Source organism: Curcuma longa, chromosome 12, assembly GCF_044706935.1.
Source record: "Curcuma longa cultivar G26 ecotype Majalengka, Jawa Barat chromosome 12, ITB_CL_G26_1.1, whole genome shotgun sequence".
NCBI classification, from domain to species: domain Eukaryota; kingdom Viridiplantae; phylum Streptophyta; class Magnoliopsida; order Zingiberales; family Zingiberaceae; genus Curcuma; species Curcuma longa.
The window spans coordinates 1,707,341-1,730,203 of NC_133872.1; the positions used below are offsets into that span (position 1 = coordinate 1,707,341).

Sequence of the window (22,863 nt, forward strand, 5' to 3'; positions counted from 1 at the left end):
TGCGCTCAGGTTCCTGCGATCGCTATGTCCTCGTGTTCAATCGGAATGGCGGTAGAGCGAGCTTCTTGCGGCCTTGCCTTCGGACGAACACCGATACTGATACGGCGGTGTCTAAACGGGTCGGATTCCGAAATTCTTGGACTAAAGGAATAAAACCAAACTGAAACTCTCCAACTGATCCGATTGAATTCGGATCGGGTTTCTAGTTATTTCTGGTGATTATGCGGCTATTTAATAATCCTCCGATTTTGTATTTAAAATTTTAGATCAATTTTTAAAACTCGGTGATAATAAAAAAATATATCAAAAGCAACAGTTTATTAATTTTCATTAATCTGTTTTTTTTACAAGAAATTTTCATAAATAGGCATTAACCATATTCCCATTTTGATTTATATATTATTCATGTTCCAATTTAAATTATAAATATGTAGTGGTTTTTTATAACAATCAATGAAGCGTTCAATTATTACAAGCTCGCGTGCGTCCCCTGCTTCTGCTTCTCCTCCGTCGGCGCCGGCGCCGGTACCGGTGGCCACATCAAGAAGGGTTTCTCGGCGTTTCCGTCACTGCAGTAGAGGCACGGATGCTGCGAGATGCCCTGAGCCCGCAGCAACCTCCTCGCCCCCATCACCAACTCCCTATTACTCATCACTTCCCCTTCCTTCCTCTGCAGCAACACCATCCTTATCGCGTTGGTGAACGCCCCGTACGCCTCCCCGCTGGCTTCGCCGTCAGCCTCCGGTTCCATGTCCGCCGACGTCTCGTTCGTCTGGCACCCGCTGAGAAGTATCCCCTCGTCGTCGCCGCGGCGGCGCGGCGCCGCGACGTGGGAGGAGGCGAACTTGGCGCTCGCCTCAGTGCCGAAGAGCTCCACCAAGTGGTCGGCGACGTGCGGGGAGGCGAGGTTGGACAGCGAGGCGAGGTGGTGCACCACGGACTCGAGTGGCAGCGTTCGGCTTCGGGGAGCAGGCGCCGCTGCGGCGGTCACGGCGGAGGAGGGGCCGATTTGTTCCTTCTCGTGGTCGATGAGTCCACCGCTGTGGCAGGAGTCGGAGACGATCGTGAAGGTTGCGCCGCTCGGCACGCGGTCCACCAGTCCCCGGAAATCCACATCTGCATGCATACCAAAATTCAATTTTTTTTTAATCTCTTGCAATCGATTAAACTGGTCGATTTAACGACCAAACGAGGCGCACCGGTGATGAGATTGAAATCGCAGGGGACGATGGCTTCTTCGCGGTGGTGCAGGGGCCAGACGGGGTCGACGAGAGTGCCGTGGCCGCTGTAGTGAAAGAAGAGGACGTCGCCGGGGGCGGCGCGGCCGACCATGGAGGAGAGGGCGTTACGGATGTTGACGCCGGTGGGGAGGAGGTGGGGGGAGTCTGCGGCGTCGTCGGTGAGGAGGAGGACGTCGTCGGGGGAGAAGGCGAATCGGGAGAGGAGGAGGTGGCGCATGGAGCGGGCGTCATTGATGCAACCGCTGAGCTGGAAGCGGGTGTGATCGTAGTTGCAGCCCACCAAAACAACTGCTGCTGCTGTCTCTGCTGCGACTTTCCGCCGTCCATTTCTCTACTCCTCGTGAACTGCCGGTGCAAAGGTACTGTTGTCAGTTTGGCGAGCTCCTCTACCGTCTTGCTCCAAGCTTGATGGAGATTTATAGTGAGGGGAAAAAACTTATTAATTATTCGTATTTTTATAGAGTCGTAACACGTCCGATATGGCCAGCAACATGGATGATGAAGGATGAAGCGATCAGTTTGTTACGCAGCAATATTCAGGGCGGATGGATTGCGTGCAAGTTTTAAATTTAAGAAGGACTTGCTTTCAAGCTGACTCTTTCTCATCTTCGATCGCATTGCTCTCAAGCCTCTAGCCTCATCATCTTTACCTTCACGCATGAGGACGCTAGCGAGGTAGCTGTGTGAGTAATTAATTGATCATTGGACCAGAACGTGTCGTGCTGTATAAACAAGTTTTAGCCGATGGGTCGACGCAACGAAAAACTCACTCCACATTTCGAGGAAACGCATGATTTCATGGGTTAGCCAGCCGATTGGATTTATCATTTGGGCCCAAATCGATTCGAAAATAGCTACAAACGATTTAATAAAACTAAATTAATGTATGTTGAATTAAAATAAGAAAATTGCATGGATAATATAAAATGAGTTATAATATAATACGTAATATTAGATAACTTTTTTAAACACAATTAAATAAACACTAAATGGATAAATTAAACAATAAAAGACAGACTTTTAATTTTAAGTTGATGCAGCTAGCGCAGTATTTTTATAACAATATTAAACAGATTTTGATTATTTTTAGCATTTCTTATTGAGCAGATTAATTTTAATCAAGTTGATGATGAAGAATTATTTTAATATATAGTATTGTGTATTACAATTTTAATCAAAATAAAATATTTTGGGTATGATGTACTATAATTTATACTTCATGTGTAATAGTTATATTTATAATAGATATAGTTATAACTACTACAATTTTAATCAAGTTAAAACATTTTGATTAAATTAAAATAATTTTAACTAAGTTAATAAATAATATTATAATACAACAGTGCTTAGGCCTGCTCGTCAGGTCCAGCGCAACCTATTTGCCAAAAACATAAAATATTAAAACAATGGAATAAATTCAAAGCTGCAATATCCAATAAAATAAAATAGTAGCAATACCAAATTGAACAAGAGAATTACTTGATCCAGAAAGATCATGCAGTGGAAGATTCTTCAGACTTGGATAAGCAATAGAAAAAGTTTACTATTGGCAACAGTTTTATAATCTGGCTAGGCAACAAAAAGGTGGCGGTAGACACATAGATGAACAAATAACAATGATCATTGAGAAATATATATAACTCAAAATACAATGCTGAGAGGCAATCATTTGTACATCTCAATATCTCTCGCCCATGATACGGGCACCTAATAAACTTTCCCTTGAGAAGGATTGGACAAAATAATGCAATTTCCTATCCAGAGTCCACTTGCAACCTGTAGCCACCAATATAGCATTGCGTTGCAAATTATTCAACCACGCATCGGAGAGGTGTAATTTTGATGCACTTTATATTGGTTTCTGATGTGACGGATCATGATTCACTAACTCAGCATACATATCTGCTATCGCCTTGGCAAAATAAGCCTTCGCTTGAGGTCTCTTTATCTGGTAAGGTGAACTCAATATAAGGAACATATTTCATACAATTTAAAAGGGAGAAACAAGGTAACTAACACTTGCCTTGAATGTTGGGGTAAGTAGATCATTTTCTAAAGAAAAGGGTTCCACGACTAAAGTGACGGCTTTCACAAATTCAAAACCCCTCAGCTGGAAAGCATAGAAATTAAGGGTTATGAGCATTTGAATCTAATATATAAGATTTGGTAAGGCAAGGTGAAGAGTTACCTGAGCCTGCTTTCCAACATCATCCATATCAGCAAGGACTGCGGCCCTTGTCCGTGGGTCGCTACAAAGCTGGGTTAAATCTTCATACTGAAAATTTAAAAAGTAAAATAAATAGTCATGAATTCCTAATGTTGGAAAAACCAATTAAAGATAATATGCTACGCCACCTTCCCAAAAGGCAAGCTAGAGATAAATTCAGCAGAAAACACCTTCATGCATAGGGTTTATCTCGTACAGTGTGTTCAACAAAGAAACAAAGAACCCAGAATCACAGTCCCGTTGAATCCGGATCTCACAAAACATATATAGATGCAAATAAACTTTAATTTCATAGGATGGGATGTTAATCTCAACAATGATTGTTGAACTAGCACATAATCCACCAAGGTCCAAGGATCCTTAAATTTCATATAATTTGGCATAGTTACCAGTAGCCACTGGGTTTTAGCCTCTTTAAGGGAACTTGCACTCCCGATACTATCATCTTTGGTGAGATTGTATACGAAGGGTGAGGTCCTTTTAAATGGCAATGATACCTTTGTTCTTACCTACTTAGCAGTTAGTGGAATTTGACTTTATTTAGCCTCAATGCCCATTTGAAATTGAGTAATCATATACGATGACAATTAGGACACTCACCTGAATCGATTCATTCCTCTTATTTTCCACCTATTTTTTATGCTGAAAGTATATGAGAAAAATTGGCTATTTTTTACCTCCCTCTTCTAAAGAGGAAATTTTCATCTCCTTATTTCTTTTCCTCCACGTTTCCTCTCAAGTAAACAAGCACGATGAACAATATGAGAGCCAGAAGTTAAAAATATAGTCCCCAGGTTCTGGTCGAGTGCAATGGGAACAGAAAACAGAATCTTAGGTATGTGTGGATTAGAGTTAAGCAGAAATAGGTTTCATTATAAATGGAATTTGAATGCTAACCAACCTTTATTCCTTCAGATGCAGCCCAAGCTATTAATACTTCTTGATCAACTGAAACAATCGCAACTAGATAGGAGTTGAAGCTATCACCTGGCATCAGTTAAGGTTTGCATTGGTACAGCACAAATCATAGTTCAAAGTTATATTATGATAGTTGGTGAACTTACCATAGACAAAGCATTGAGAAACAAACTTGCATTTGGCATATACGTTCTCTATCTTTTCTGGGGCAATGTACTCACCTTGCGCCAACTTAAAAATGTTCTTTTTCCTGTAATTTTTCTCATAAATGCAACAAAAGATGTAATTATAAAGATGAAAGTTGACTACAAAGAAAAAAAATTGCAGACCATTGATAAGAAATTGGAAGCTGTAATACAAAAAACCCGACCTACGGGTCAAAAATGATAGCAGATAATAGGATATGAATTGTTTATTAGAGGGGGGCGGGCTTCATTATTCAAACACAGCAGATTCCAGTTCATAATGAATGAGGCAGATTGGTCAGGAGGAAAATTATGATAGCATAAGCCCTGCATCTAGCAATATTCAGAAGGGGCATCACAATGCAACACAACTTTTATGTGTTATTACATTGACAGAAGGAATTGAAAGTAGTGGAAGAATATAAATCCTAATGCTCATCACAAATCCCAATTTTGATCCAGACTGCGCAAACTCTCAACCAAATAACAATCTATATCAGGTTATTGTATCCTCTTAAAAGGGGTAATCTTATTTGCTGGAAACGTAAAAAAGTAAACAATAGTTGCGAGGTCAAGCGTCGAGGCAAGTATATGGCAGAAATCTTATTTCCCGGAACATAAAAAAGTAAACAATAGTTGCAACTTGTCAGGTCAAGTGCTGAGGCAAAGTATATGGCTATGGTGTCATTAACATATGAGCTTATTTAGGTCAAGCATTTATGACTAAGCTAGGATATGGCACTACAAAACCTATGAAGACTTACTATGACAATCAAACGGCAATGGATATAATCTCAAATTAACTATTTCACAAAATGATGCCATACAAAGATTGATTTGTCACTTCATCAAGATATACAAACTAATGAGATTGTCAGTTCTAGAATATATCTCATATAAAATGAATTTTTATAATATATTTGAACCAACTTGAGGGGAGTGTTGGGATACATTCATAATTATGTAATTCCGAGGGGATATTGGTAATTTCTATATTGATATTATTTATACAAGGTAGTGGGGGCTACCTAGTGTTCCTTGAAGAGGAAACCCTAATTCTCTCCTCAATGGTCCTTAACCAATCCTTTGTTTACATATTGGCAAATTATTATAAAAACACAAATTACAATGCCTCATTTCCTTTCTTTTCTTTTCTCTCCCCGGAAGGTAAACGCAACAAGCATCAGCTTAAGTCACGAGCCCCACTTCTAGCAATGTTTAAAAGAGGCATCATAAGCACAACATGCAGAAGTTAAAACTCTTAGACATAAATATAAATTGCACATCCACACGAGGATAACAAGTACACTAACACATGATCTACCCAAAAATATCCTTGGATTCAGCAATACTATTATATTTATCACTAACATCAATTGGACTTTATGATTCTTGCTATTGATAATAAGAACAAACAAAAAAACTCAGCTACTCTTCCATTGCTGAATCTTTATATTGATAATGCACCTATATTTCAGTTCCCTTGTGGGTGACAATGGTTGGGAGATAAAAAGAACAAAATTATATATTTTTAGAAACAAGATAAGAAAGAATAACTCGGTTATACTTGCTGTGTGGAAACAGGAAATAGATTTACCTGTCAATGATCTTTAAACGTCCTCCAGGTAACCACAATCCTATGTCTCCTGTGTGGAGCCAGCCATCCGCATCCATTACCTCCTTGCTGTCAAATTAAGTGAGGTTTCAGAAATCTAAGATAGTCAAACAGAATTGTAAGAAACATAATAGTTATTTTGATTACGTCTGCACTTCGTCTTTGTAATAGCCTTGAAACACGAGTGGACCTCTTACACAAATTTCTCCACGGGGAAATGGTAGGTCGTCAGATGTGTAATTCATTTCAGGAACATCTTCAAGTTTGATCTCTGTCAGAACATCTCCATTGTTATACAAGCAAATATGGTCCATAAATAGTGAGGGAGTTAAGGTTGATAAACAGTGGAACCCCGACATTCATATTGATGCTAGGGAATACCGTCGCACATGATATGAAACAAAAATAAAAAGAAACCAAACAAGAGTATCTTGGGATATGAGAAGAAACAACAAGTGGATAATCAATGTTATATTTTGCTGCAAATACATTTCACCTTTAAAAACTATGAAATAGTCTATTTTCACCATTTGATAGTCCGTATATGTCTTTTTAGTCTACAAACCTATCATAAATGTCATTCATTTGAATTAAACTTAGATGAATGATGCTTGATTAAATTTATATACTTAAATGCCTTGCTGTAATCTTAACAATAATTTCATCATTCTTTTACCCTTCTCTTTTTTACATTGCATTTTATTTCTTCTTAATCATCATTGTGCATTCAAATGTCACTCAAAACTGGTAAATAATAATATATTTTAAAAAGGAATGAAAAAATTATTGGTAACTGTTAAAATTCAAGTTCAGTTCAAATAATGTGAAAATCAAACAGCAGATTCATTAATCCAAGAGAGATAATCTCTCTCATGGCATGTATATATAGCAAATATTTCACAGAACTAGAGCAAAAGTAGCCAAACAAGGATATAACTGACTACATGCATTAGCAAGGCACAGAAAACCTTTTGCTGTATCTTACATCAAACTTTGTTACCTTATCATTACATTTGGTCATGGTTTCAAATGTCGACCAATATCAGCAGGAATGGTTGAAGCATATAGCTGGAATGAATGAAGCATATCATCTGATAGCCAACTGATATTGATACTATGCCAGCATGGGTGAATATCATGTCCATGGCGATACAGTCTCAATGGTACCAATGGTATCAATAGACAAAGTCTATCTCGGCTGCTACCATTTGAAATAGAAAAACTGTCTTCTCGTGATTCATCCTTCAATTTTGTATATTAATCATATTGAGGACATGAAACACTAAAAAAGAGGAGGGTGTGGACAAGGGTGGACAACAAAGGCCAATGTTTGACTCATGAAATCGTTGGATAGTGGGATGCAAAACAGGAAACCATAAGCCAAAAGGGAAAGAAAATAAGTCCTGGCCATGCAACTCCAGTAAAATTAACTAGATTATTAATTAATAATTTATACAAATGACATTCGGTAACATACAATATATTTAAAATATAACTATTAATTAACTACATGATATATAATTTAATTATATACTATATAGTATATAATAGTGGTTCAGATAATCTTCAGAGTTTTATATAAGAAACAGAAAACCCCAACCAGAACTGAAAATATAACATATTTAATACTCATAACCTGCACCTCTTTTTTCCTTTTTGGGAATCAATTGCAGTAAAATTTTGATTACAAGCAAATATATTGACTTTTTTCAACCCCATCAATTGGTGCAGCAACAATAGTAGAGAAGAGTGATGTCAGAGTCAAAGAAGCCAAGATGTATTCATATCTTACATTTATCTATTGCTCTTGTAGTTTTAATTATGACAACCAAACCCAACTCTCAGTGGTTGACTGAGATATATTTATGAACAAGAACTAACAACAACAACTGAGATATGTTTATCAACATGTGAAGACATTAATTTTACAAGGCGTTTTGGGAGCATTACTTAATACGAATTATGTAAAATCATAGGATTACTCAGTTGGATGCTACAAGAATCAATGTTCATATCCACTACACAACACTCAATTTAACTTTAGAAACGTATAGTCATTAGGTGAGAAACTTGTTAAAGATTAAACTCATTACAGGTGATCTTCAAATCAAGTGTGCCAGCATGGCCTGGTTCCAAAACCATACCGTCCAAAAGAACAACAAAACTCTAGCATGCAACGATATTTCAAGCCTTGCTCTAGACCTACTCTAATCAACAAAAGTTCCAACCAAGGATTGAAATTTCGAGCCGTATCGCGCGATACGGCCGAAATTTTTCATTCCGCTGACGGAGCGGCACCGGTACAGCACCGACACTGCATTTCCGACCGGGAGACGCCGCCGGAGGTGTCGCCCGGGCCCGACGACGCCACCGGAAGCGCCGCCCGGGCCCAGCGACGCCACCAGAGGCGCCGTGCGGGCCTGGCGACGCCTCCGCGCGCAAGGTCGTTCGCGTTTTTTTTAAACTTAGGGTTTAATTAAGATTTTAATAATTCCTAGCTATAGTTGGGAATAATTTAAATAGACTTTATTAAATTCTCTAAAATCATCTTATTATTTTTTAAAAATTTTATTTTTAAATATTTAAATTAAATTTTTTATTTTAGTTAATATATTTTTATATTTTAAAAATACCGAAACGGTACCGGTATGGTACGGTACGGTACCGAAACTGTATCATTCCGGTCCGGGACCGAAACCTCGGCACGGTTCGATATTTTAAACCTTGGTTCCAACTAGTCTATACACAAAAAGAAGAGAGAGGGGGGAGGGGAAAGGGAATTTTAGAATTGACATTGATAGTTTAGACCCGACAATACAAGTACATAGATCTTAGTGAGAGGTTTGAGATGCCAATCCTTTTTTCTAAGCATCAAATATGCAAAGTAGAATATTAGATGCATTGTTTGTGTTAAAGGTTTATCTAATGATCAAAGATTAACACCACCATTTAGTTCTTTAAGTTAATACAAGTGCTCTTGGATTATAGAGTGGGAAGAAAAAGTGAGCAAGAAAAAAAGGAAAATCATATACTTAAATTTACTAGGGAGAATAACAACAACAGCAATGTATCAATCAGTAACTCATCTGAAACCGACTATAGTATCCATAAAGGAAAAACCATGTATAATATCTGCACATGTGAAAAAAAGAAATTTCAGATCACTTTTCAAGTAGTAATATTCAAACTCACCACAAGCAGGGTGTGGAGAACCAACATGACCAGTTAAATTGTCACCAATGTCCATTGTACTAATGATACAAGATGACTCTGTCATCCCATAGCCTTCAAGAACCAGACCACCAAAGCACCTGGAAGGTAGATTAGCAGCAAGTCAATGAGCAAATCACAACAGTAAAAGCAGATCTATTTACAGTATTAGGAATTTTCCTTACACTCTTAGAAAATCCATAACATCTGCTGACAATGGAGAGGCACCTGAAGTCATGAATCGGACACGGCCTCCAAGCTTTTCTCTGATTTTGTTAAATACTAATCGATCCCAAATTGGTGATGGGTTCTTTCCTGAAAAGATAATAGATAACTTTTATTGACTAAAACAACAAGGATCTCAACTATGAATCCTTCTCATAATTCGCTTTCGATACACATTCATTATCAATAGAACCTTTAGATATTTATAAAGTTCATGTAAGTTTTGAAGAGTAATATAATCAAATTTTGAGAAAATAGTTGTCCATCAGTGATTACTTCAAAAATGTGTAGTTTGGTTTAAGATAGTTCACACACATATGCACAGCAGTGAACATCTGTTAAATTGATACAGGGTCAAATGACATCCAGCATAGACATATGTTTTTGAATTAGAGATGCATCATTTCTTTTTTTTTAGATAAGTTCAGCTCTTGGCCTCTTACCATTTGTTATTGCTTGCATCTTGGCATTGTAGGCAGCATTAAATAATCTCTCTCGCAGGCCACCAGATGTCTTCACCGCATTCATAACACTAAAATGAAATGAGTTACATAACAGTCAATGGCAAATGATGCATTAATTCATATATAAAATTATACCAAAGGCTACATATATTAATTATTTGGTGGGAAAAATATAGATAACAACAAGTTACCCATCATAGATTCTGTTGTATAATCGAGGGACACTAGCAAATAAGGTAGGCCTAAGAGCTGTCATATCCTCCATTAGCTTCAAATTATCCTGGAAATAGAGTAACCCTTATAAAGAATATGGAAAAGATAATTAGATACAACTTTGCAGCTATTATCAAAGAAGTGGAACTTTGAACATTTAAGGATTTTAATCTTGGGTACGCCAGCAATTGAAATGGTAGTGGCACTTCCCAACAATGAAAGAACTATATAGTAAGAAGAAAATCAGTTGGACAGGAACTGATATTTTTTATTTAAGTGAATAAATAGGTGGCCGTGCTAACACAGCTACATTACTTCTTTCCCTCACTATTAAATTGAATAAAAATAAAGCATTGCAGCTAAAACGGTATACTCCATTTGGACCACACTATCTTAACTCTGAGCAGTCTGTGTACAGTTTCATTACTCAGACAAATATCTACCAGTTTGATCATTACATTTCTGTTGCATCTAACATGATCTAAAGTACTAGAAACAGGAACATGAGAATTCAAGTTTCTCAACCTACTATAACAAACAAACTATGCAGCTTAGAACCACCAAACATGTCAAAAGTCTTCATAATGCTAGTCTCTATAAGTTACAAAAAAAACTAGCAATGTTGTAAGTCCTGGCCAAACCATAAAAGGACTTTTATTGAAAATAAGTCTAGCACTACTCTCAATCTTTCATACAAAAATTCAACCAATTCAGAAGTCCTAGCTATTTCCATGTTATTTTATAAAATTAGAAGTTCTAGAATTTTTTTGCTTAACAAATAATGTCATAGCAGAAAAGAAATTCAGACCCCCTGATAGAAACCAACTGCAACTCCAAAATATGCCAACAAAATCTGGTTAACACGCTCATAGATATGAGCCAAAGGCAGATATGATATATACCTGCAAGAGAAAACAAATAAATATTTAGACACGCCTTAATCAACCTGATAGATGAACAAGAAACATCAACCACAGATAAGAATCACTAACACATCTGAAGGATAGAACTTCATAATCAAGCTAGATCCAGCAGCATTTGAAATCAAGTTTCCATGAGTAAGTACAACTCCCTATTGCACATCAATCATCCATTACAAGTCAAATAACAAATATGAGAAGATATTATCTTCTAAATGAAGATCCATACAGCATTTTGTACCAAACTGAAACTTTTAGAGTACCTTAGGTGTCCCAGTTGTACCACTGGTATAGCAGATGGTTGCAACATTTTCAGATTTTGGTGGGCAATGTCTCTGAATATTACTTTGCCCCTAATTAACAATGCAGGATTAATTGAGGGTAAGAACAGAAGATTGCACTTAAAGATGCATGTAGCTGGCAGGAATTTATGTTGGAGAAAGACAATGATTTTGATTAAAAACAAGTAATGGGTCAGGGATTTCAATTTCCTGTAATCAGCTTAAAAAAATGGAAGATTGATACAAGAACTCCAAATAATAATTGAAGTGATGGAAAAAAAATCAACGTTTGGCTAAAATTGTAGGCCAAGGATCTTTTTTTTTAGTTCCTAGAATGTTCATTTTCCATTTTGCCACATGTATCCTCTCAAAAGAATTGACTTCAAGCATGTTCCTAAAAACAATCAGCAGACCAAATGCCTCTCCACCATGACCATCATTCAGAATGTAAATGTTATATCTTGAAATAATTAAAAAAATCTTAGTTAAAAATTTTAAAACTTGTTGGACCTTTATGCAAAAATGCAAATAAAGGATCTTTAAAACCTCTCTAACTCCAAAACCCTAATGCACCCTCAAATTCCTCACGCCGCCACCGCCGTCCTTGCTCCTTGTCATCGTCATCGTCGCCGCCGCATGTCGTCGTCGTCGTCGCCATCTCACGTGGTCGTCGCCGCCGCACATTGTTGCAGCCGTCGCACGTTGTCGCAGCCATCGCACATCATCGTCACCGCCACATATCGTCGCAACCGTCACACGTTGTCACAGCACTGAGGTGGAGTTTTTTTTGCTTGGCTCTTTGATTTCTTTCGTGCATGATTAAGTCTACGTTTTACAAGAGAATAACTTGGATCCCTTTCTTCCTGCTTGATCGTTGTGAGTTTTTGCTTTGTTTTTTTTTTTGGGTTCGGCACTTCACAGTAAGGGCCAACAATTCTTGTCTTAAGAACGCGCTTCTCTTTTTCATTTTTTTATGTCATAACTTCATGATAGTAAGGGCCAACAATTTCTTATAACTCTGATACCAAGTAAAAACCATTTAAATATAGAATTTGCGATACTGTTTTAAAACCTACACTAGCGATAGATCAAAATTAATCTAGTATTCAGATTGTGGCAATAAAAGAGTAGTGAATGTAAGTGCATTAAATTTTAAATCTAAAAGTTAGTAGCAGTTGTATAAGAAAGTATATGTGTGTAAAAAGTATAATAATAGTTATGTCATAATTCCATGAAAGTAAGGCCCAATAATTTCTCAATGCCAGAACTATCACAGATAAGATTGCTGATGATGCATTCATAGTTTTGGTTCAGAGTCCTTGCTATCCCATTCTTAAGACAACAGCAAGCATCTATCCCATTCTTAAGACAATAACAAGCATGTATTGGTTTAGTACAATACCATTTGATAATCTTTGAGTTAAAAAAATAATAACTTGCTGCTCACGGCGTGAGCACGAGTTTGTGTTTGTGTACAGACCATATAAGAAGAAAATTAATGGGGTATTTTGTCCTGAAGAAGCAAACAAAATGCAGCGCTAGTTGGTTTTGATTGTGGGCCCGAGTTTCTAACATTCTGATGAATTATTTAAGGTTTGTATTCTATCTGGTAGAGGGAAAAAAATAAATTACATGCTTGTATATACTTCGATTTGCTTGATCATATCTTTATACTTGGTTATTCTTTTATACGTGTTGTGTATCAAATTTTACACCCTATCAAAATTGATCAATGCCATTTAGATTAGGAAATTGAGAGATAAGGGGAATTTTAGATAATCTTCTAAAAGAGAATGCAAACTTCATGAGAATTTGAAGTGAACAAATAATGTAAATGACATTATTATCAAAAATTGAATAATACGAGAGAAAGCTTTGGCTTGATGCTAGTCAGAAGTTAGATAACTTCTCAACCAAGTTAATAAAGGGAATGTAACTCTCGTGTTACGAAACTTCAGTTCTAATGGTTATAAAAGATATGAGATTAATTATATCAGAGTAATGAGGGAAATAACTCTATAAATATAGAACTCTTTGCTCCGCAATTCGAAAGAGCTTTCGAATCTTTCTGCGTGTGCCTAAACTTCAAACAAATTGAGATGAAATTTTCCTCATAGGGTGGATTGCAGGTCGTTCACCCTATTCTTATGTGAGGCACTTTTCGGATGGATTACAGGTCGTTCATCCTATATATATATATATATATATATATATATATATATGTGTGTGTGTGTGTGTGTGTGTGTGTGCGCGCGCGCGCGTGCGCGCGCGCTTATGTATGTACATTCACATGATGTATTTCATATTGGGTGGATTGCAGGCCGTTCACACCATGAACATACGATACATCTCTTTTAGGTGGATTGCAGATCGTTCACCCGATTTATGCATGTATTTGTGCATACATACTGTTGGGTTGCAAAGGTGCAAACATAGTCCCACATCTTAAACACATGGAAAAGATCATGGGTTTAAAAGGATGGAAAAGATATCTCCATTGGCATAAGGCCTTCTGGAGAGAGCCCAAGAACAAAACCATGAGGGCTTAGGCCCAAAGTGGACAATATCATGTCATTGTGGAGATACAGACATCCTTGGGGACCCTACAATTGGTATCAGAGCGAGGCCGCTCTTCACCGGACTAACCGCCGGATGAGTCATGATCCGGATCTAACCATGTGGGTTGAACCTTAAAAAAAAACAAAGGAAGTGGGGGCTCCCGTGTTTGAATCAAGAGGACCAGACACCGGACAGGAAGTCCTAGTAGGTCGGGTAGACCGAGGGGCATGAAGTCCTGGTTGCGGCTGAGCAGGAAGTCCTAGTAGGTCGGGTAGACCGAGGGTCATGAAGTCCTGGTTGCGGCTGGGCAAGAAGTCCTAGTAGGTCGGGTGGACCGAGGGGCAGGAAGTCCTGGTTGCGGCTGGGCAGGAAGTCCTAGTAGGTCAGGGTGGACCGAGGGGCAGGAAGTCCTGGTGGGTCGAGGATTCAGACATCAAACGGAGGCTTTCCGTTTGAGAGGGGCCTGTGGTCCTTTGTTTGAGGGGGGGATTGTTGGGTTGCAAAGGTGCAAACATAGTCTCACATCTAAAACACATGGAAAAGATCATGGGTTTAAAAGGATGGAAGATATCTCCATTGGCATGAGGCCTTTTGGGGAGAGCCCAAGAACAAAACCATAAGGGCTTAGGCCCAAAGTGGACAATATCATGCCATTGTGGAGATACAGACATCCTTGGGGACCCTACACATACGATGCTTTTCATTACGAGTAGATTGTAGGTCATTTACTCTTATACACGATGCATCCTTCTTGAATGGGTTGCAGATCACTCACCTTGAGATTTTCATTTATATATGATGTGTTCATATTAGGTGGAATGCAGGTCATTCACCGTTACTTATACGACACATCCTTGTTGAGGATGTTATATGTGGTTCACCCACTCAATAGGCTATGTTGAGTGATAAATAAAATAAGACTATAATGTGTGTAATGTTGGAAAATGAGAAATTAAGAAAAACTGATAAATATAATTCAAAAGACAATATAAGATAAATGTTAAGGAATAATTATAAATTATGTTGTTGCTCTTTTGATTATGTTTTCATGCACATCTCTTTAACTCCACTTTACACTTTGTGCTCACTCTCCTTTTCTTTGACTACCAAGTAAATTGTTGAGATATATACATAACACTAGTGGAGTTATTTCAGAGGTATGCATGTAGTCAGGTATATTTAGTTAGTTTTACTATATTTTGCTCTGACATTATTATAGTTCACGCATAGAGAGCCAAGCTAATGTCATAGTAAGTCTAGCTCGTACAGGGCGTGACAGTAAAGATGGATTTCAAGTCTTCGGTCGAATTGTGCGGTGGACTGAAAATGATGTAATTCTGGTTAATACCTTGACTTGATGGACCTACTACTGCAACTATTTAGGCATTTTGGAATTTGCACTGTGACACATAGGTTTAAGTATCATTCAATAAATAAAAGATTAAAAGGAAGAGCTGATATTCAGTTGATCAAAATAAAAGACTCAAATAGCACAATTTCTATGCAGAAGAGGTAACAAAACACAAATATTCCATTAAGTCCCACAACCTACAGATATTCCATTGATATAAACCATTCCAGTGTATTAAAAACAAACATTGTTAAATGTTTCTAAAGTCTTAATCATCAAGCCTTGTTAAGTGTTTCTAAAGAACGACAAAATAAGATATAAGTCTACATTAGTTCTTTAATTCTATTTGCTGCATAATATTGGCTCTTGAGAAAATTTAAGACATAAGGTAAAAGCAACTTACTTGACTAAGCAGTTTTGAATAAGTAATAATCTTCACCGAAATTGCTGAAGAAACCAAGGGCATATTCTCATCTATTCCACCAACAACCTATGAAAGAAATCAAAATTAAGGAAAAAACTGGAGGCAATTATTCATGATCAGAATAAAGAAATAGCTTTCAGTAACCTTACCACTATCAAACGAAGAGAAGGCATCTGAGATAAGAAGCTAAGTAGCTGCAAACAAAAATATAAGTTTCACTTTCAAATATGAAATCAACATTGTGCTCAATAAAGATTTAAAATCAGAGACAGTAGTAGAGGTTAGCATTTGGTTTAAAACAACTTAAAGAACTTCAAGAATAGAATATAATTAGGAGGAAATCTGCATAGCAAGGAATCAGGACAATCAAAGAAAAAAGGAGATAGATAAATATTGGTTTTTGCAACTTTAAAAAATCCAGGGTGTGAAGGGACCCTAGGAAATTTGGCAGGAGGAGAACAGAAAATAAATGCATGTGGATTTTTGGTTTATCGTGCCTTAAGCGAAAAATCAAACACCAAAGAGAAAGCATGGGATCCGAACTCACAATGCTCAGTGTTTGGGGTACACAAATAATGACCTCAACTGATGCATGATTAACTATATACTGCACAGCATCTGGTCCTGCAGACATGCCAATGCTTGTACTGATTACCAACCAAACGAATAGGAAAAGAAACACAAAGGCAAGTGAGAAAAAACATACCCAGTGTATCATAAAGAGGCACAGATATATAAGAGTATGCTGAGCAGGCATGGTCAAAAATGATCCACTCTGGTCTGTTTATAAAATAGAGTCCCACGCATGCACCCTGTCCATAAAGCATATTAGAATGATTTCTTGTTAAAGACAAGATGAAGAAAGATCAATCAAATCTAACTACTTAATTCATCAAACCCACAGCACCAATAAATTAAGGTAAGGTGCATGAAATGAATAGACTTAGCTAAGGGTAGGCACCAGTTGAGTCGAGTTGGTTTTATAAAATAAATAAATAAAAGACCCTACCCTGTCTAGGTTATTACCGGACACGTAACTGAGAAAAAAAAAAGGTATGGTAGGGTTCAGGTTGCAGGAATTTGGGGTTTCCTGGAATCATAGAGCTTGTAGGAATTTGGGTTATTTTATACTAATTTTGTGCAAATTGACAGAAGCAAAATATAAGGTTTTTCTAAGAGTTATAAAAACGTATATAAGAAAGCTATAATTCACAACAGTTTTGCAATCAAATGCAAGTCCTGCAAATTCACAAAATCAATATACAAGAATTAAACCAAAACTATGAAATGTGGATTGAAAAATGAAATACAATAGTTGTCGTGTTTCAGTTGCAAGAGACTGCTATCAACAGAAAGAAATTGTTCATAATTCTTCTCACTAAATATGAAGGATTTCAAGTAGCTAAATAAAAATGTCAACAATGACAAGTGAGCATTTTGAGCCATTTACAATAGATCCTAATCATTCTAATGAACAACCATGATCTCATGAGATCATGGAAGGTAGAAAGGTAGAAAAGATGTTGTAAGGGGACTTAAGTTGCTAACATGGGAGAAAAGACACAAGGCGAGGACATATGACTAAGACAGGAGCAGATGACGGAGACAAATTGATCAATCTAGTGAGTACAGGAAATCGTTGAACAAATCAGAAACTCAATGCAAATTACATTTATAAAGCTCCCTGAAAATTAACTAAGTTTTTAAATAATTGAATATACAATTAATATTTGATAACATAAAGCATATAGAATATATATAACTATTAATTAACTAAATAATAAATAATTAAATTAATCCAATATATATTAAATACCTTGTATAATATGGTAAAGGGTCAAACATTTTTGGGGATTTATATAAGAACCAGAAAACCAATCCGAACCCTAAATAAAAAAATATTGAATAAACAACTCCCAAAGAATCTGACATTTTTGAATTAGTTTGGTTCACGTTCCAGTTGGATTGGATATATTGGTTTTTATGCCTACTCCTATATAGAAACTGATGGGCTTCCACTTAATTAGTACTCCCCACTACACAAAAGTCCGCTAGATTGAAATTTTTCAAGCCACTTATATAACAAAAAGGAACCTTTGTAGCAGTTACTCTTTCCTAATGGTATATTAAGACAAGTCTTCTTATCCTTCTCATCTTGCAAGAACTTTTATTTACTCATTTTTCATCATAATCAACCAAAATAATATATATGATTGATTATTGCTTACCTTAGGTATTCCATGATAAATGAGGCCAGATCCTACTGCTGTCCGACAGGAACCAATTTCTCCATAGGTCATCCACTTGTATCTTCAAAAAAGCACTAACACCATAAATAAAAGTAGAATAAAATAACATGATAGGCATCTCAAAAGACAAATTAGAAGTGCCTTACTCCCCAACTGTTCCATCCGTACGAATCCTTGTCCCCAAATATTTGTAATTTCGGAAGGTCTTTACAGCATGTCTAATAGTCATTTAAGCAAAGCACCATTAAGTGTGACAGTAATCATATTGAGTAAGTGATATTTCTCAGAAAAGACCTTGAAAAAGGAATTGTATATAGAAGATGACAGTTTAATGTGAATTAGTGTTCATATGTAATAAAACTAATAGCAAAAAACACTCTTTATAAATATTTTATGGTGTGTGATAATAAATAAAACTACTGATTTCATGAGCTTGGAGAAGAGCTTAATAGAACAAAATAGAAATTAAATATATACTGACTCAAAATTATCATGCAGTGTTGCAATATCCGGATGCTCTGCAAAACTAGAGACTAGCTTCAGTGGTGATCTTGCAGATCTGCCAAGTTAAAATAATTGTTAGGTAAACCATAGGCAGATGTGCAACCCTGGTATAAAGTCTACCTGTAAACATTCCATTTCCCAGTTTGCAATTTCTCAGGAAGAACAACACTGTAACCCTGTGCTGCACAACCAAAATACATGAGATAAGAAAATCTAATTTACAACAGTGACAAAACAGAACTATCATTAATTATAAGCATAGGTGACTAATGTTGTGTTTACTTGGAGAGGAAGAAAGACAAGAGAAGGTGAGTGATTTAAGTGAGGGAAAAGAAAAGAAATGAATTCATCCACTCACTTATGTTCATCTTGCATTCTTGTTTACTTGGATGAAGTTGACAGGAAGGAAATGATGTCAGGCATATTTTTGTGTTTACTAATATTCAAATTTCCTTTCCTTTATTTTCACAAAATTCATGTTGAAATAAAATGAAGGAATTGCACAAAATTAAATATATTCATCCTCTGCTCTTCCTTCAAAGTGAACAGAAGAAATTGAAAATAACCTCCATGCTTATCAAAGTGAATATAACCTCCATGCTTACAAGAGAGTAAATATAACCTCCATGCTTACAAGATTTAGCAATTGTATCTCACATCGTATTGACTCTTGCCCCACTAGCACAAGCAAGACAAGAAAAAAAAATCCTCCCCATAACTCTTTACTTCGAAGTCAGATTTGGCAATGGTCAGAGGTCCTCAGAATCAATTCACATATCAACAACTTTAACTAAAAAGGACTTTTGAAGTTTGTTGGTTTAAGGCGGATTGCATGACGTTGACATCATAAGATAAAAAAAAAATTATATATCAAAACAATGAGCGAGAGAACCAGGAACTATTAGAAGGCAGGAAAAAGAAAGAAAAAAGAGTAAGCGATAATATGGAGTCACGAGTGTAATTTTTAAACACGCCGTACGGAAGGAAAAAAAAAACCACTCCATCGGCAACTCGCTTTATCCTCCACTTTTCCATGGTAGTTGGACGAATCAGGAATTATTTTCTAGCTACTTTAGTCGTCAAGAAAGAATCCTTTTACAATAATCATATTGCCGATGCAAGAAGGGAATGAGCATGTTACCAGTTTTAAACTACACAGGAAGCGGAAGATGAAACGGGAAAAACACTACGAAATAGAACTCGATCTAGAACCAAGAGAATGGAGAAGAACATGTACCAAGCACAAACTCGCCGACGGTGGCGTTGGTGCTCAGGTTAGAACTCCCATCCCGATCGCCAGAGGCGAGAAGATGGCCGGAGATGGCCCGCAGCCGGCGTTGGGCAGCGGATTCCATGCCTCGATTTGCTCTCTATCACCCCTCTCTTTCCTTCTTGCTTTCTTTCTGGGATTTCCTGCGCCGCCTTCTGCCACGCCTACTCCCTCTGGATCGCGATCAAAACGAGGCTGCCAGAAAAAGGAACACAGACACTGGCCAAAAAACCATAACTCTCCCATTCTGTGGATGGTCTCTTAATAGTCGCACCCAATCCTAACCTTCCGTCGTGAGCTTTCTTTCCTCGCCGGTTTTTTCCACGCGGGGACGGCGCAGATGTTTACGTCGGGGCAGCAGACACCATTTCCGGATTGCGTGGCAGGAAATGGATAAAAGACCTCTAGAAATGCGAATTAGACGGTTCTTTCGAGTTAACCCATTGTCTTACCGGCATTTCCTAACAGTCGGTGTGAACCCCACGAACTTTTGAAATGATAGAGAGCTCAGGTAAACGAATGGGCTACGAATCATTGGGTATGATTCGTCGAACCGCATGGAAAAAAATGCGGGTTTTCATTTTTGAACCTAAAAAAGATTTAAAAGGCGAGTTTCTCAATGCTGTCGTTGACGTTGATGGGTAGGTTTACAAAGCATCCAAGGCCTCGGTGTCTCTTTGGGTGAAAATGTACTACAAACTGTGTGGCGATCGGTGTATACTTCCATTGGTGGGCCCAGGTGCCGATGGCGTCGCATGCCCGTGCTATGTGCTACGTGGCCTGCCCTTAACCAGTTATATTGTCCGAAAATAATTTAATGAAATTTTATAAGGGAGAAATCTCCCCACCTCATCCGCATCGGATCCAAAGCGTCCAACCCTCCCATCCAACGGTTCAAATCCACGCAATCCCCGGGACGCTATCCACACTCCGCACCGGCGAGCACAAATATGGAAAAAGAGCAGTCGGAAGCATCGAAGCAGATCCAAGATGGCCTCTCTCTCCACTGCTCTCCGCTCGGCCGCCGGCGACTCCCTCCGCCCCTTCTCCGACCTCCGCCGAACCAAGATGGCCTCTGGCGCAGCGTCGGTCAAGTATGCGCCGCCTGCTTCACGACGTCGCCTCGCGGTCCGCGCTAGCCGGACGAGTCCCCACCTCAATGGGCGCAAGCTGCGGGTGGCGGTGGTGGGCGGAGGCCCGGCAGGAGGCGCCGCAGCGGAGGCGCTTGCGAAGGGTGGTGTTGAGACGATGCTTATCGAGCGAAAACTGGACAATTGCAAGCCCTGCGGCGGCGCGATCCCCCTTTGTATGGTGGAGGAGTTCAGCCTCCCCCTCGACCTGATCGACCGGCGCGTGACCAAGATGAAGATGATCTCACCCTCCAACGTTGCCGTTGACATCGGGCGCACCCTCGGCCCGGACGAGTACATCGGGATGGTGCGCCGCGAGGTGCTCGACGCGTACCTCCGGGGTCGGGCCGCAGAGGCGGGAGCGTCGGTGATCAACGGATTGTTCCTGCGGCTGGATCAGCCGGAGGGTCCCGGTGGCAGCTACACAATCACATACACCGAATACTCGGGCGGCGGCGCAGGGGAGAGGCGAACGGCGGAGGTGGACGCAGTGGTGGGGGCGGATGGGGCGAACTCGCGGGTGGCGAAATCGATCGGCGCGGGGGAGTACGAGTACGCGATCGCGTTCCAGGAGCGGGTTAAGATACCAGAATCGAAGATGGAGTACTACAAGGAGCGAGCGGAGATGTACGTCGGCGACGACGTCTCGCCGGACTTCTACGGGTGGGTATTCCCCAAGTGCGACCACGTGGCCGTCGGCACTGGCACCGTCACGCACAAGACCGACATCAAAAAGTTCCAGGCGGCCACGCGGCTGAGGGCGAAGGACAAGATCGAGGGCGGCACCATCATCCGCGTCGAGGCCCACCCCATTCCCGAGCACCCTCGCCCCCGACGGTATGCTTCCTGTATCCACCGCTACCTCGTGGTTCATTACTCAATCTGAAGCATGACCCATGAAACAGAGTACTTGGAAGAGTAGCGCTGGTCGGCGACGCGGCCGGCTACGTGACCAAGTGCTCCGGCGAAGGGATCTACTTCGCGGCCAAGAGCGGGCGGATGTGCGCGGAAGCCATCGTGGAGGGGTCGGAGAACGGCAGCCGGATGATCGAGGAGAGCGACCTGAGGAAGTACCTGGCGAAGTTCGACAAGATGTACTGGCCGACCTACAAGGTGCTCGACGTATTGCAGAAGGTGTTCTACCGGTCGAACGCGGCGCGGGAGGCCTTCGTGGAGATGTGCGCCGACGAGTACGTGCAGAAGATGACTTTCGACAGCTACTTGTACAAGAAGGTGGTGCCGGGCAACCCCCTCGACGACCTCAAGCTCGCGGTCAACACCATTGGCAGCCTTGTGAGAGCGAATGCCTTGAGGAGGGAGATGGACAAGATCACCATATGAAGCAAAAAAAGGAGGAAATTTGCACGGCAAATGGCACAACACCAGGCGTTTGCGTGATTGATTTGTGATCTATGATAAGAAATTAAGCAAGCTCATACAATTTCCTTAAACTAATTAGATATGAGCTATTATCCATCCAATAAAAGATGCTAAGCTAATTCCTATTACAATTTGAAGTGTCTGGGAACAGTGGATCGAAGGAGAACAACTGCATTCTCTGATTGGACCTTGCCGAAGATCAGAAAAGAAATTAAAAATATGTTCAGAAAATGGAAGCCAATTTATCTCGTAAAATAGAAAATACAACTGAATTTTGAACGTGAGGAATTTAGAATTCGCTGTGATGATAAGAGTTTGAAAATTTTATCACGTTGGTTGGATCGTTCATCAAGATCCATCTACTTCTCGATTTATCCTCTCATTTCATAACCATCCTTTCAAAAATAAACAATTCCATCTTTAAAAACTGAGACTTGATTACAGGTTCGGTTTTAAGAACGTTGGTCCATCTATGATCATTTAAGAATTGGTTTATG

The 22,863-nt window shown here is 39.1% G+C and overlaps 3 protein-coding genes across 3 annotated transcripts; 1 reads left to right on the forward strand and 2 right to left on the reverse strand.

Annotated features, from left to right (window-relative positions):
* Positions 1–387: 387 nt before the first annotated feature.
* On the reverse strand, positions 388–1,568 carry LOC141843701 (metacaspase-9). The gene is given in 3 exon segments (XM_074731750.1): positions 388–1,116; positions 1,200–1,529; positions 1,532–1,568. Coding segments are annotated over 3 exon segments (1,014 nt in total). The 3' UTR covers positions 388–469.
* Positions 1,569–2,844: 1,276 nt separating this feature from the next.
* LOC141843372 (long chain acyl-CoA synthetase 6, peroxisomal-like) lies at positions 2,845–20,074 on the reverse strand. The gene is made up of 23 exons (XM_074731449.1): positions 19,824–20,074; positions 18,707–18,767; positions 18,564–18,641; positions 18,229–18,300; positions 18,062–18,143; positions 16,540–16,645; positions 16,381–16,457; positions 15,983–16,027; positions 15,813–15,899; positions 11,482–11,571; positions 11,291–11,370; positions 11,107–11,200; positions 10,277–10,365; positions 10,065–10,153; positions 9,582–9,711; positions 9,379–9,497; positions 6,334–6,457; positions 6,169–6,255; positions 4,533–4,636; positions 4,370–4,455; positions 3,430–3,516; positions 3,265–3,351; positions 2,845–3,189 (listed from the first exon to the last, which is right to left on the reverse strand). The coding sequence occupies exons 1-23, from the start codon at positions 19,939–19,941 to the stop codon at positions 3,091–3,093; spliced, it is 2,091 nt and encodes a 696-aa protein (XP_074587550.1). The 5' UTR covers positions 19,942–20,074; the 3' UTR covers positions 2,845–3,090.
* A 740-nt stretch (positions 20,075–20,814) lies between these two features.
* On the forward strand, positions 20,815–22,497 carry LOC141843374 (geranylgeranyl diphosphate reductase, chloroplastic). Its single transcript, XM_074731450.1, has 2 exons — positions 20,815–21,823; positions 21,892–22,497. Exons 1-2 carry the CDS (start codon positions 20,847–20,849, stop codon positions 22,325–22,327), a joined length of 1,413 nt encoding a protein of 470 aa, XP_074587551.1. The 5' UTR covers positions 20,815–20,846; the 3' UTR covers positions 22,328–22,497.
* Positions 22,498–22,863: the final 366 nt, after the last annotated feature.

What these genes read in the sequence shown, in the direction of transcription:
- LOC141843374 (XM_074731450.1), top strand. Translation starts at nt 20,847, where the DNA reads ATGGCCTCTCTCTCCACTGCTCTCCGCTCGGCCGCCGGCGACTCCCTC. An exon ending in GAGCACCCTCGCCCCCGACG is followed by an intron (nt 21,824 to 21,891) that starts GTATGCTTCCTG and finishes CCCATGAAACAG; the next exon opens with AGTACTTGGAAGAGTAGCGC.
- LOC141843372 (XM_074731449.1), bottom strand. Translation starts at nt 19,941, where the DNA reads ATGGAATCCGCTGCCCAACGCCGGCTGCGGGCCATCTCCGGCCATCTT. An exon ending in ACACTGCATGATAATTTTGA is followed by an intron (nt 18,301 to 18,563) that starts GTCAGTATATAT and finishes AATGACTATTAG; the next exon opens with ACATGCTGTAAAGACCTTCC. An exon ending in CAGTTGGTTTCTATCAGGGG is followed by an intron (nt 10,366 to 11,106) that starts GTCTGAATTTCT and finishes CTCTATTTCCAG; the next exon opens with GATAATTTGAAGCTAATGGA.